The 14,913-nt window shown below is 65.8% G+C and overlaps 1 protein-coding gene across 1 annotated transcript; it reads right to left on the minus strand.

The window, feature by feature from the left end:
* Positions 1-1,113: 1,113 nt before the first annotated feature.
* Positions 1,114-13,467, minus strand: NOSIP (nitric oxide synthase interacting protein; the record flags this gene model as incomplete). Its single annotated transcript, XM_054052312.1, has 7 exons — positions 1,114-1,294; positions 2,834-2,942; positions 3,676-3,839; positions 4,705-4,793; positions 6,741-6,867; positions 11,558-11,639; positions 13,340-13,467. Coding segments are annotated over 7 exons (771 nt in total), but the record flags the coding sequence as incomplete, so codon positions are not given.
* Between the last annotated feature and the right edge of the window lie 1,446 nt (positions 13,468-14,913).

Raw genomic sequence — 14,913 nt, forward strand, 5'->3', positions numbered from 1 at the left:
GGGGAACCCCAACAAAGCCCTTCGTTATGGTGATTGTACTCTAAAGGGGGAGTCTGCACCCCAAAACGAGGATGGGGGATTCCCCCAAGGAGAGGGGATTCCCTCAGTGAGGGGGGGTTCCTCCAATGAGGGGGGATTCCCCAATGGGGGGGGGTTCCCCCAGTGAGGGGGGGATCCCCCCACGAGGAGGGGGTTCCCCCAACCTCCTCCAACACTACAGGAGGGGTTTCCCCTCCCCCACAAGTGTCTTATTGGGGGGCTCGGGGCGACCCCCCCCCCCTTTTTTTGTACCGGTGGTCTCGCCCCGTTATTTTTGTCCAAAGAGCCTCGGCGAGGCCCCGCCCGCAATAAAGAGCGAGCGCTGAGGGGGCGTGGCTGTTCTTAAAGGGGCAACGGCGTACGGGTGTGGGGGCGGGTGGAGGATTCTTAAAAGGGCGATGGGGGCGAGTTCTTAAGGAAGCAATGGGGCGCTGCGGGAGTCTTAAAGAGGCAATGGGGTGGTGGGGGATTCTTAAAGGGGCAATGGCGTGGGGGCGCTGTAGGATTGAGGGTTACTGTAGGTTTAGGGGATCAATGTAGGGGTGGGGAGGGCTATGGCTCCTCCTGTGGGGCTGAGGGAGTCACTATGGGGCTGTCACTGGGGCTGCTATGGGTCATACTGGGGGGGCTCAGTATGGGGTTGAGGGAGGGTCCTTTCCCATTCTTAAACAGGCAACGGAGAACAAATCGCCTGTTCTTAAAACGGCAATAAGGGAGAAAATGGGTCTCGTTTCTCTCTTAAAAGGGCAACGCGGGGGGAATGGATGGATTCGGTTTAAAGGGGTACACACGAACTATGGAACTGGCCTTAAAAGGGCAACACACGTGGGGCCGCTTTCTGCTCTTAAAAGGGTAATAGAAAAAAAACAGGCTACAATCGTCTTAAAGCGGCAATGCAACGAGACGGGGACCACTTTTCAAACGGCAACAGAACCAAAATGGGGGAAGTTTGTGAACCCCAAAAAAAAGAGGAAAAGGGGGGGCTGGAAAATAAAAGCCTTTATTGGGGGTGGATTGAGGGTTGGGGGCATTTTTGGGGACCCCCTTAGCATTCCAGGGTGCAATGGGGGGGACGGACACACACCTGCTTTGTTTTGGGGGGTGTGGGTGGTGGTTGGGGGGGGTGGATTTTTAGGGTCCCCCCCGAGGTTTGGGGGTACGGTGTCAGTTTTGGGGTGTCCCCCTACGCCTGCATCACAGGACGGGATTTCTCGGCCTCCAAACAAACGCCGGCGCCCGCAAAGCCGGTTCCGCCCTGGGGGGGGGGAGGGGAGAAAATGGGGGACGGGGACCCCCAAACCCCTCCAAGACACCCCCTAATCTCCCTCCAAGACCCTCATCCCCTCCACCCCCTCCTGGAACCCCCCAATCTCCCTCTGACACCCCCAAATCCCCCCAGGACCCTCCAAATTCCTCCCAGGACCCCCATAATCCCCACCCAGAACCCCCTATCTCCCTCTGACACCCCCAAACCCACCCCAGGACCCCCCTAATCCCTTCCAGACCCTCCAAATCCCCCCCAGGACCCCCCAATCTCCCTCTGACACCCCCAGACCCGCCCCAGGACCTCCATAATACCCCACAGGACGCCCCCATCTCCCTCTGACACCCCCAAACCCCCCCAGGACACCCCTACTCCCCTCCAGATCTCCCCCAGGAACCCCCTAATCCCCACCCAGAGCCCCCAATCTCCCTCTGACACCCCCAACCCCCCCACAGAACCCCCCTAATGCCCCTCAGGACCCCCATAATCCCCTCCAGACCCCCCTAATCCCCACCCAGAGTCCCCCATCTCCCTCTGACACCCCCAATCCCTCCCCCCGGACCCCCCTAATGCCCCCCAGGACCCCTCCAATCTCCCTCTGACACCCCTAAACCCACCCCAAGACCCCCATAATCGCCTCCAGACCCCCCTAATCCCCCCCCAGGACCCCCCTAATACCCGCCAGGACCCCCATAATCCCCCCCCAGAGCCCCCCATCTCCCTCTGACACCCCCAAACCCCTCCCAGGACCCCCCTAATCCCCTCCAGACCCTCCAAATCCCCCCCAGGACCCCCCCAATCCCCCCCCAGAGCCCCCCAATCTCCCTCTGACACCCCCAAACCCCTCCCAGGACCCCCCCAATCCCCTCCAGACCCTCCAAATCCCGCCCAGGACCCCCCTAATCCCCACCCAGAGCCCCCCAATCTCCCTCTGACACCCCCAAACCCGCCCCAGGACCCCCCAATCTCTCTCTGACACCCCAGGACCCCCCTAATCCCCCCCAGGACCCCCCTAACCTCCCTCTGCCACCCCCAAACCCACCCCAGGACCCCCCTAACCTCCCTCTGACACCCCCAAACCCACCCCAGGACCCCCCTAATCCCCACCCAGAGCCCCCCCATCTCCCTCTGACACCCCCAAACCCGCCCCAGGACCCCCCAATCTCCCTCTGACACCCCCAAACCCCCCCAGGACCCCACCCCCGATCCCCCCCACAGCCCCCCAATCTCCCTCTGACACCCCCAAACCCGCCCCAGAACACCCCTAATCCCCACCAGACCCTCCAAATCCCCTCCAGGACCCCCATAATCCCCCCCCAGACCCTCCAAATCCTTCCTGGGACCCCCAAAATCTCCCCCAGGACCCCCCAAATCCCCCCCAGGACCCCCCTAACCTCCCTCTGACACCCCCAAACCCGCCCCAGGACCCCCCTAATCCCCCCCCAGACCCTCCAAATCCCTCCCGGGACCCCCAGAATCTCCCCCAGGACCCCCCCCAATCTCGCTGTGCCCCCCCCAGCCCCCCCTCACCCGCTGCAGGACGATGATGTCCCCCTCGGCGAGGGGCTCCCCGCTCAGGGGGTCTCGCATCTCCTTACGGATCAACCGCTCCACGCAGTCCATGGTCACCACCGCCCCTCTGCCCCACACATCGGGGGGTTAGGGGGCGGGGGGGGGGCAATAGGGGGGTTAGGGGGCGGGGGGGGGGGGCAATAGGGGGGTTAGGGGGCGGGGGGGGCAATAGGGGGGTTAGGGGGCAGGGGGGGGGCAATAAGGGGTCCCGCGAGGTGTGATTATGGGGCTCAAAGGGGATAATTAAGAGTGGTAGGAAGGAAATTGGGGGTCTCAAGGAGGTAGAAGAGTCATTAAGGGTTCAGAGAGGCACTTGGGGGGCTCGTGGGTCACTTGTGGGGCAGCTATGGGGCAGCACTCATGAGAAGTGCATAGAGTGATGTTCCTGAGGGGATCGGAGCGGTGGGGGGGGATTTCAGGGGGGGCATCCGGTGGTCCCGAGGCTCATTTGGGGGTCCCGTGGGTCACTTGTGGGGCAGCTGTGGGGCAGCTATGGGGCAGCACTCATGGGAAGTGCACAGAGTGACATTACTGAGGGGGTCGGAGCGGTGGGGGGGGATTTCAGGGGGGGCATCTGGTGGTCCCGAGGCTCATTTGGGGGTCCCGTGGGTGACTTGTGGGGCAGCTATGGGGCAGCTATGGGGCAGCACTCATGGGAAGTGCACAGAGTGACGTTACTGAACGGACCGGAGCGGTGGGGGGGGATTTCAGGGGGGGCATCCGGTGGTCCCGAGGCTCATTTGGGGGTCCCGTGGGTGACTTGTGGGGCAGCTATGGGGCAGCTGTGGGGCGGTACTCACGAGGGGCGCAGCACGGCGCAGGGGGTGGCGTTGCTGAGGGCGTCTCCGGTGACGGCGCACTGGTAACGAGGGGTCCCCCCCGCGGCGCCCCCCGAGAAGCGAACGCTCACCAAATCCCGCAGGCGCAGGCGGCGACCGCTCATGGGGCAGCGCCCGCCCCCCATCTGTGGGGCACAGAGCAGGGGGGCACAGAGCAGTGGGGCACAGAGCAGGGGGGGGACACAAAGGGGGGGCCCAGAGCCCCAACTCCATACATAGACCCCTCAAATCCCTCCCAGCGCCCCCACGCCGTGGGGCAGGGGCTGTGGGGCAGAGGTTGTGGGGCAGAGATCTGTGGGGCAGGGGCTGTGGGGCAGAGATCTGTGGGGCAGGGGCTGTGGGCAGAGGCTGTGCGGCAGAATCTGTGGGGCAGGGGCTGCGCTGTGGGGCAGGAGCCGCACTATGGGGCAGGGGCTGTGGGGCAGGGGCTGCACTATGGGGCAGGGGCTGTGAGGCAGGGCCACGCTGTGGGGCAGGCTCTGTGGGTCAGGGCCCACGCTATGGGGCAGGGTCTGTGGGTCAGGCCCGCGCTGTGGGTCAGGCTCTGTGGGTCAGGCTCTGTGTGTCAGGGCCGTGCTATGGGGCAGGGCCGCGCCGTGGGGCAGGGTCTGTGGGTCAGGGCCTGCGCTGTGGGGCAGAGGTTGTGGGTCAGGGCCCGCGCCGTGGGTCAGGGTCTGTGTGTCAGGGCCGCGCTATGGGTCAGGGCCGCGCCGTGGGTCAGGCTCTGTGGGTCAGGGCCGCGCCGTGGGTCAGGCTCTGTGGGTCAGGGCCGCGCTATGGGTCAGGGCCGCGCCGTGGGTCAGGCTCTGTGGGTCAGGGCCGCGCTATGGGTCAGGGCCGCGCCGTGGGTCAGGCTCTGTGGGTCAGGGCCGCGCTATGGGTCAGGCTCTGTGGGTCAGGGCCGCGCCGTGGGTCAGGGTCTGTGTGTCAGGGCCGCGCTATGGGGCAGGGCCGCGCTATGGGTCAGGGCCCGCGCTATGGGTCACTCACGGGCCTGGGGAGGGGCTCGGCCGCTGCCTCGGGGGTGAGGGAGGGGATCCAGAAGCTCGGGAGGGACCCCGAGGGGCCCGGGGGCGGCTCTGGGGGGGCAACGCCTCAGAGTGCTGCCCCACGGCTGCCCCACAGTTGCCCCACGGCCCCCCCACAGCCCCCCAAGTCACCTCACAGCCCCCCAACTCTGCCACCCCTCAACCCCTCCCGACCACCTCAAACACTCTCCTCCCTGCCCCATAACCTCCCTCCTGCCCCATAACCTTCCCCCTGCCCCACAGCCTCCCCCCTGCCCCATAACCTCCCCCCTGCCCCATAACCTCCTCCCTGCCCCATAGGCTCCCTCCTGCCCCATAGCCTCCCCCTGCCCCACAGCCCCCTCCCTGCCCCACAGCCCCCTCCCTGCCCCACAGCCCCCCCCCTGCCCCATAGCCCCCTCCCTGCCCCACAACCTCCTCCCTGCCCCACAGTCCCCCCCCGCCCCATAGACACTGCCCCCCATATTGAGCTCATTCTCCTGCCCCACAGCCCCACCCCCCATACTGGGATAACCCCCTCTGCCCCACATCCTTCCCAGTACCCCACATCCCGTTCTGCTCCACATTCCTTCTGCCCCACATCCCATTGCACCCCACATCCCTCCCCATGCCCCACATCCTGTTCTGCCCCACATCCCACTCTGCCCCACATCCCGTTTTGCCCCACATCCCTCCCCATACTCCACGCCCCCCTCTGCCCCACATCTCCCCCCCCGCCCCCCATCCCTCCTCTGCCTCCGACCTCTCCCCCCCCCCATCCCGGGTCCCCCCCCCCCCCCCATCCCATCCCAGGTCCCCCCCCCAATGCCAAACCGGGGTCCCCCCCTATCCCGGGTCCCCCCTCCCCTATCCCGGGGTGTCCCCCCCTCATCCCGGGGTCCCCCCCCAATGCGATACTGGGGGTCCCCCCCCCTCCAGTGCCATCCCGGGTCCCCATCCCCCCCAGTGCCATACCGGGGTGTCCCCCCCCCTCATCCCGGGGTCCCCCCCTATGCCATCCTGGGGTCCCCCCCCCCATGCCGTACCGGGGTTCCCCCCTATCCCGGGGTCCCCCCCCCCATGCCGTACCGGGGTCCCCCCCATCCCATCCCGGGGTCCCCCCCCAATGCCATCCCGGGTCCCCCCTCCCCTATCCCGGGGTCCCCCCTCATCCCGGGGTCCCCCCCCTATGCCGTACCGGGGTCCCCCCCTCACACCGGGGTCCCCCCCCATCCCATCCCAGGTCCCCCCCCCGTCCCATCCCGGGGTCCCCCCTATCCCGGGGTCCCCCCCATCCCAGGTCCCCCCCTCTCATACCGGGGTCCCCCCCCAATCCCATCCCGGGTCCCCCTCCCCCTATGCCATCCCGGGGTCCCCCCCCCATGCCGTCCCGGGGTCCCCCCCCTATGCCGTACCGGGGTCCCCCCCCTATCCCGGGTCCCCCCCCATGCCGTACCGGGGTCCCCCCCAATCCCATCCCGGGGTCCCCCCCTATGCCATCCCGGGTCCCCCCCCCCAATGCCATACCGGGGTGTCCCCCCCCTTCATCCCGGGGTCCCCCCCCAATCCCATCCTGGGGTCGTCCCCCCCCTCATACCGAGGTCCCCCCCTATGCCATCCCGGGGTCCCCCCCCTATGCCGTACCGGGGTCCCCCCCTTATGCCGTACCAGGGTCCCCCCTATCCCGGGTCCCCCCCTATCCCGGGGTCCCCCCCCCCATGCCGTACCGGGGTCCCCCCCTATGCCGTACCAGGGTCCCCCCTATCCCGGGTCCCCCCCCCCCATGCCATCCCGGGGTCGCCCCCAATCCCATCCCGGGGTCCCCCCCAATCCCATCCCGGGGTCCCCCCCCATCGCAGGTCCCCCCCTCTCATACTGGGGTCCCTCCCCTCTCATACCGGGGTCCCCCCCTATGCCATCCTGGGGTCCCCCCCCCTCTGCCATCCCGGGGTGTCCCCCCCCCCGTGCCGTACCGGGGTCCCCCCCAATCCCATCCCGGGGTCCCCCCCCATGCCGTACCGGGGTCCCCCCCCGCGGCTCCGAGGGGGCTCTCTGTGCGCAGGAAGCCCCTCACCGTGGCCTCGGCCCCCGCTCTGCTGCGCCGCTGCTGCTCCCGGCGCTGCCGCCGCCGCTGCCGCTCGAACGCCTGCGGGGGAGAACGGGGGCGTCACCCCGACCAGTGCACACCAGTATGCACCAGTACACACCAGTGCCTCACCTTCAGCCCCCCCAGTACATCCCAGTTACCCCCCAGCGCTTCTCACCCTTCCTGGAGCCACTCCCAGTACAGACCAGTGCCTCCCAGTACAGACCAGTGCCTCCCAGTACACACCAGTGTCTCCCAGTACACACCAGTAACCCCAGTGCCTCACCTTCCACCCCCCCAGTACATCCCAGTTACCCCCCAGCGCTTCTCACCCTTCCTGGAGCCGCTCCCAGTACAGACCAGTGCCTCCCAGTACAGACCAGTGCCTCCCAGTACAGACCAGTGTCTCCCAGTACACACCAGTAACCCCAGTGCCTCACCTTCCCCCCCCCCAGTACATCCCAGTTACCCCCCAGCGCTTCTCATCCTTTCTGGAGCCGCTCCCAGTACAGACCAGTGCCTCCCAGTACACACCAGTAACCCCAGTGCCTCACCTTCTCCCCCCCCCCAGTACATCCCAGTTACCCCCAGCGCTTCTCGTCCTTCCTGGAGCCACTCCCAGTACACACCAGTTCCTCCCAGTACACACCAGTGCCTCCCAGTACACACCAGTGTCTCCCAGTACACACCAGTAACCCCAGTGCCTCACCTTCTCCCCCCCCCCAGTACATCCCAGTTACCCCCAGCGCTTCTCGTCCTTCCTGGAGCCACTCCCAGTACACACCAGTTCCTCCCAGTACACACCAGTGCCTCCCAGTACACACCAGTGTCTCCCAGTACACACCAGTAACCCCAGTGCCTCACCTTCCCCCCCCCCCCAGTACATCCCAGTTACCACCCAGCGCTTCTCGTCCTTCCTGGAGCTGCTCCCAGTACAGACCAGTGCCTCCCAGTACAGACCAGTGCCTCCCAGTACACACCAGTGCCTCCCAGTACACACCAGTAACCCCACTGCCTCACCTTCCCCCCCCAGTACATCCCAGTTACCCCCCAGCGCTTCTCGTCCTTCCTGGAGCCGCTCCCAGTACAGACCAGTGCCTCCCAGTACACACCAGTGCCGACCAGTATGCACCAGTAACCCCAGTGTTTCACCTTCCACCCCCAATACATCCCAGTTACCCCCCAGCGCTTCTCGTCCTTCCTGGAGCCGCTCCCAGTACAGACCAGTGCCTCCCAGTACAGACTAGTGCCTCCCAGTACAGACCAGTAAGCCCAGTGCCTCACCTCCCCCCCCCCAGTACATCCCAGTTACCCCCCAGCGCTTCTCGTCCTTCCTGGAGCCGCTCCCAGTACACACCAGTGCCTCCCAGTACAGACCAGTGCCTCCCAGTACACACCAGTGCCTCCCAGTACACACCACTAGCCCCAGTTCCGCACCTTCCTCCCCCCAGTACATCCCAGTTACCCCCAGCACTTCTCGTCCTTCCTGGAGCCGCTCCCAGTACAGACCAGTGCCTCCCAGTACAGACCAGTAGCCCCAGTGCCTCACCTCCCCCCCCACCCCAGTACATCCCAGTTACCCCCAGCACTTCTCGTCCTTCCTGGAGCCGCTCCCAGTACAGACCAGTTTCTCCCAGTACAGACCAGTAGCCCCAGTGCCTCACCTCCCCCCCCACCCCAGTACATCCCAGTTACCCCCCAGCACTTCTCGTCCTTCCTGGAGCCGCTCCCAGTACAGACCAGTGCCCCCCAGTACAGACCACTGCCTCCCAGTACACACCAGTAACCCCAGTACACACCAGTGCCTCCCAGTACAGACCAGTAACCCCAGTGCCTCACCTTCCCCCCCCCAGTACATCCCAGTTACCCCTCAACGCTTCTCATCCTTCCTGGAGCCGCTCCCAGTACAGACCAGTTTCTCCCAGTACAGACCAGTGCCTCCCAATACACACCAGGTCCTTCCAGTACACACCAGTAACCCCAGTGCCTCACCTTCCCCCCCCCAGTACATCCCAGTTACCCCCCAGAGCTTCTCATCCTTTCTGGAGCCGCTCCCAGTTCAGACCAGTACCCCCCAGTACACACCAGTGCCTCCCAGTACACACCAGTAACCCCAGTGCCTCACCTTCCACCCCCCCCCAGTACATCCCAGTTACCCCTCAGCGCTTCTCATCCTTTTTGGAGTCACTCCCAGTACAGACCAGTGCCTCCCAGTACACACCAGTAGCCCCAGTTCCGCACCTTCCCCCCCCCAGTACATCCCAGTTACCCCCAGCACTTCTCGTCCTTCCTGGAACCGCGCCCAGTACACACCAGTGCCTCCCAATACACACCACTGCCCCCCAGTACACACCAGTGCCTCCCAGTACAGACCAGTAACCCCAGTGCCTCACCTTCCCCCCCCCCCCCCCAGTACATCCCAGTTACCCCCAGCGCTTCTCATCTTTCCTGGAGCCGCTCCCAGTACAGACCAGTGCCTCCCAGTACACACCAGTGCCTCCCAGTACACACCAGTAACCCCAGTGCCTCACCTTCCCCCCCCCCAGTACATCCCAGTTACCCCTCAGCGCTTCTCGTCCTTCCGGGAGCCACTCCCAGTACACACCAGTGCCTCCCAGTACACACCAGTAACCCCAGTGCCTCACCTTCCCTCCCCCAGTACATCCCAGTTACCCCTCAACGCTTCTCATCCTTCCTGGAGCCACTCCCAGTACAGACCAGTTTCTCCCAGTACAGACCAGTAACCCCAGTGCCTCACCTTCCCCCCCCCCCCAGTACATCCCAGTTACCCCCCAGCGCTTCTCGTCCTTCCTGGAGCCGCTCCCAGTACAGACCAGTGCCTCCCAGTACAGACCAGTGCCTCCCAGTACAGACCAGTAACCCCAGTGCCTCACCTTCCACCACCCCAGTACATCCCAGTTACCCCCCAGCACTTCTCGTCCTTCCTGGAACCGCTTCCAGTACAGACCAGTGCCTCCCAATACAGACCAGTACCTCCCAGTACACACCAGTAACCCCCAGTACAGACCAGTAACCCCAGTGCCCCACCTCCCCACCCCCCCAGTACATCCCAGTTACCCCTCAGCGCTCCTCATCCTTCCTGGAGCCGCTCCCAGTACAGACCAGTGCCTCCCAGTACACACCAGTGCCTCCCAGTACACACCAGTAACCCCAGTGCCTCACCTTCCCCCCCCCCCAGTACATCCCAGTTACCCCTCAGCGCTTCTCATCCTTCCTGGAGCCGCTCCCAGTACAAACCAGTGCCTCCCAGTACACACCAGTGCCTCTCAGTAACCCCTTAGTGGCCACCCCTGGACCATTCCCCCCCCTCCCCGAGACCCCCCAAACTTTGGACCCCCCCATCCAGACCCCCCCCGACCCCCTGGAACCCCCCCAACACCCCAAATTATCTCCCCCCAACCCCTGGACCCCCCCCCCAGCACCCCAACACTCCCTCTGCCCCCCCTGGACTGCCCCCCCCCCCCCCAAGACCCCCCAGATCCCCCTCTGCACCCCCCAAATCCCTCCCCCACACCCCCTGGACCCCCCTGAACCCCCAGACACCCCCCCACACACCCCCCCCAGGACCCCCAGACCCCCTCCACACGCCCTGGAAACCCCCCCAGGACCCCCCGAGCCCCCCCAAACGCCCCCCCCCCACCCCCTGGACCCCCCAAACCCCCCCCCCCAGATCCCCCTCTGCACTCCCTGGACCCCCCCAGACTCCCCCTCTGCACCCTCTGACCCCCCCTGGCCCCCCCCGGACCCCCACTCTGCACCCCATGGACCCCCCCCAAACTCCCCCCTCGCACCTCCTGGACCCCCCAAACCCCCCCCACCGCGCACTCCTAGACCCCCCCGAACCTCCAGCCCCCCCCCCACCCCACCCATCGGACCCCCCCAGGACCCCCAGATTCCCATCTGCACCCCCTGGACCGCCCCCAGAACCCCCTCCCCAACTCAGACCCCCCCCAGCACCCCAACACCCCCTCCGCACCCCCCCAAATCCCTCCCCCACACTCCCTGGACCATCCCAGGACCCCCCAAGCGCCCCCAAACACCTCCTGTCCCCCCCCCTGCACCCCCCAGACCCCCCTCCCAGGACCCCCCCAAACGCCCCAGACCCCCCCCCAAAACCCCCTCTGCACCCCTGGACCCCCCCCAAACTCCCCCCTCGCACCTCCTGGACCCCCCAAACCCCCCCCCCAACGTACCCCTGCCGCCCCCCCCCCCCAACCTCCAGCCCCCCCCCACACCCATCGGACCCCCCCAGGACCCCCAGATTCTCATCTGCACCCCCTGGATCCCCCCCAGAACCCCCTCTCCAACTCAGACCCCCCCCCCAGCACCCCAACACCCCCTCCGCACCCCCCAAATCCCTCCCCCACACCCCCTGGACCCTCCCCAGGACCCCCCAAGCGCCCCCAAACACCCCCTGCCCCCCCACCCCACACCCCCCAGACCCCCCTCCCAGGACCCCCAGATCCCCCTCCACACCCCCTGGACACCCCCCCCCCCCAGGACCCCCCCAAGCCCCCCCCAAACGCCCCAGACCCCCCCCCAGATCCCCCTCCGCACCCCCCGGACCCCCCAAACTCCCCCCCCGCACCTCCTGGACCCCCCAAACCCCCTCCACCGCGCACCCCTGGACCCCCCCCAACCTCCAGCCCCCCCCTCACACCCATCGGACCCCCCTAGGACCCCCAAACCCCCCCCCGAACCCCCAAGACCCCCCCCCAGCCCCCCCAACCTTGCGCTGTTGCGCCGCCTCCGCTTTGCGATGCAGTAAATAACTGACGATGGCTTCACGCTCATAGAGAAACCCATCCGGCCTGGGGGGGGGGACACCCCAAAAATCAAAGTGAGGAAGGGCCCCAAAACCTTAGAGAGATCCCCCAAATCTAAGGGGTAACCCCAAAATTGGGGGGGGCAAAAAAACCCAAAGAAATACACCCCCCAACTTTGACGTATGAAGAGTTGTGGAAAGAGAAATTAGTGGCGAATTTGGGGGGTCCCAAATAAAAGAGGGGATCAAAGAAGGGGGTCCTAAATCTTGGGGGGGCCCTCAAGTCCTGAGGGGTCCCTCAAATTCTTGGGGGGTCCCTCAAACCTTGGGGGGAGACAAAAAGACACAGTATCTCCACCCCCCCCCTCTTCAGCTCAGGGGAATGTGGGGAGCCCTGGGGGGAAAGGGGGGGGTTGAGGGGCCATAGGGGGGAATTTTGGGGGGGTCCCAGGGGGGGAATTGAGGTCCTGAGGGGGTTTTGGGGGGGGTCCTAGGAGTGAGGGTTGGGATTTGGGGGTGTCTTGGGGGGGGGGTTATGGGATCTTCCATGCGATGATGGCACCAAGCAAAGCGATAGGGGCTCTCGGGGGGGTTTTGGGGGGTCCCAGGGGGGTTTTGGGGGGGTCCCGAGGGGGTTTTGGGGGTCTTGGTAGGGGTTTTGGGGGGTCCCTCACATGATGACGGTGTCTGGGAGGGGTTTCGGGGTGTCCCGGGGGGGTTATGGGATCTCTCATGCGATGATGGGGTCTCAACAAAGCAATAAGCGCTCCTTGGGGGGGGGGTTTGGGGGGTCCTGGAGGGGATTTGGGGGGTCTTGGTGGGAGTTTTGGGGGGTCCCAGAGGTGTTTTCGGGGTCTCGGTGGGGGTTTTGGGGATCCCAGAGGTGTTTTGGGGGTCTTGGTGGGGGTTTTGGGGGTCCCAGAGGTGTTTGGGGGGTCTTAGGGAGCCCCAGAGGTGTTTGGGAGGTCTTGGTGGGGGTTTTGGGGGTCCCAGAGGTGTTTGGGGGGTCTTGGTGGGGGTTTTGGGGATCCCAGAAGTGTTTGGGGGGTCTTGGTGGGGGTTTTGGGGATCCCAGAGGTGTTTTGGGGGTCTTGGTGGGGGTTTTGGGGATCCCAGAGGTATTTTGGGGGGTCTTGGTGGGGGTTTTGGGGATCCCAGAGGTGTTTTGGGGGTCTTGGTGGGGGTTTTGGGGATCCCAGAGGTGTTTTGGGGGGTCTTGGTGGGGTTTTTGGGGGTCCCAGAGGTCTTTGAGGAGTCTTAGTGTGGGTTTTGGGGGGTCCCTCACATGATGATGGCGTCTGAGAAGGATTTGGGGGGGTCCCAGGGAGGATTTGGGGTCTCTCATGTGACAATGGGGTCAGCGCAGGGCGTGAGGGGGGTTTTGGGGGGGTCCCTGGGGGGTTTTTGGGGGTCCCTGGGGGGTCCCGGGGGGTATTGCGGGGTCTCTGGGGGGTCACGGGGGGTATTGGGAGGTCCCGGGGGGTATTGAGGGGGTCTCTGGGGGGTTTTGGGGGTCCCGGGGGGTTTTGGGGTGTCCCTGGGGGGTTTTGGGGTGTCCCGGGGGGTATTGGGGTGTCCCAGGGGGTATTGGGAGGTCTCGGGGGGTATTGGGAGGGTGTCTGGGGGTTTTGGGGTGTCCCGGGGGGTATTGGGGGGGTCTCTGGGGGTTTTGGGGTGTCCCTGGGGGGTTTTGGGGGGTCCCTGGGGGGTTTTGGGGTGTCCCTGGGGGTTTTGGGGTCCCCTCACGTGACGACGGGGTCCCGGCAGGGCTGCAGGGAGAGGCAGCAGCAGTCGAAGTCCTTAATGGCGTCGCGGCCGATGCGCACGCGCTGCGTCCCATAGCCCGAGGCCGCTGCGGGGAGCGCCACCGCACACCCCCGTCACCCCCAGTTCCGCCCAGTCACTCCCAGTCCCCCCCAGTTCCACCCCAGTCACCCCCAGTTCCACCCCAGTTCCACCCCAGTCCCTTCCAGTCCCACCCAGTCTCCCCCAGTCACCCCCAGTTCCACCCCAGTCACCCCCAGTTCCACCCCCAGTTCCCCCCAGTTCCACCCCAGTCACCCCCAGTTCCGCCCAGTCACCCCCAGTTCCACCCCCAGTCACCCCCAGTTCCGCCCCAGTCCCCCCAGTCACCTCCCAGTCACCTCTCAGTCACCGCAGTCCCCCCAGTCCCGCCCAGTTCCGCCCCAGTTCCACCCCAGTCACCCCCAGTTCCACCCCAGTCCCACCCCAGTCAGCCCCAGTCCCACCCCAGTCAGCCCCAGTCACCCTCCCAGTCCTGCCCAGTTACCCCCAGTCCCGCCCAGTCCCCCCCAGTTCCGCCCCAGTCCCCCCCAGTTCCGCCCCAGTCCCCCCCAGTTCCGCCCCAGTCACCGCCCAGTCACCCTCAGTCACCCCCAGTCCCTCCCCAGTCACCCCCCAGTTCCACCCCCAGTTCCCCCAAGTCACCCCCCAGTCCCCCCCAGTCACCCCCCAGTCCCTCTCGGTACACCTCAATCCCCTCCCAGTCTGTCCCAGTCCCTTCCCGTACACCCCAGTTCCTTCCCAGCACATCCCAGTTCCCTCCCAATATACCTCAGTCCCCTCCCAGTCCCTCCCCAGTCACCCCCCAGTTCCACCCCAGTCACCCCCCAGTTCCTCCCAGTCAACCCCCAGTTCCTCCCAGTCAACCCCCAGTCACCCCCCAGTTCCACCCCCAGTTCCACCCCCAGTTCCACCCAGTCCCCCCAAGTCACCCCCCAGTCCTGCCCAGTCCCCCCCAGTCACCCCCCAGTCCCTCTCGGTACACCTCAATCCCCTCCCAGTCTGTCCCAGTCCCTCCCCGTACACCCCAGTTCCTTCCCAGCACAACCCAGTTCCCTCCCAATATACCTCAGTCCCCTCCCAGTCCCTCCCAGTCCATCCCAGTCCCTCTCCGTACACCCCAATCCTCTCCCAGTGCATCCCAATCCCTTTCCGTACACCTCAGTGCCCTCCCAGTCCCCTCCCAGTCTGTCCCAGTCCCTTTCTGTACACCCCAGTTTCCTCCCAGTCCCCTCCCAGTCTGTCCCGGTCCATCCCAGTCCTTCTCCATACACTCCAATTCTCTCCGAGTGCATCCCAATACTCTCCCAGTCTGTCCCAGTCCATCCCAGTCCCTTTTCGTACACCCCAATCCCCTCCCAGTCCCTCCCGGTACACCCCAGTCCCCTCCCAGTCCCGTCCCAGTCTGTCCCAGTACACCCCACTCCCCTCCCAGTCTGTCCCAGTCCCTCCCAGTACACCCCACTCCCCTCCCAGTCTGTCCCAGTCCCTCCCAGTACACCCCAGGCCCCTCCCAA

This window comes from Cuculus canorus, chromosome 33 (assembly GCF_017976375.1).
Source record: "Cuculus canorus isolate bCucCan1 chromosome 33, bCucCan1.pri, whole genome shotgun sequence".
NCBI classification, from domain to species: Eukaryota; Metazoa; Chordata; class Aves; order Cuculiformes; family Cuculidae; genus Cuculus; species Cuculus canorus.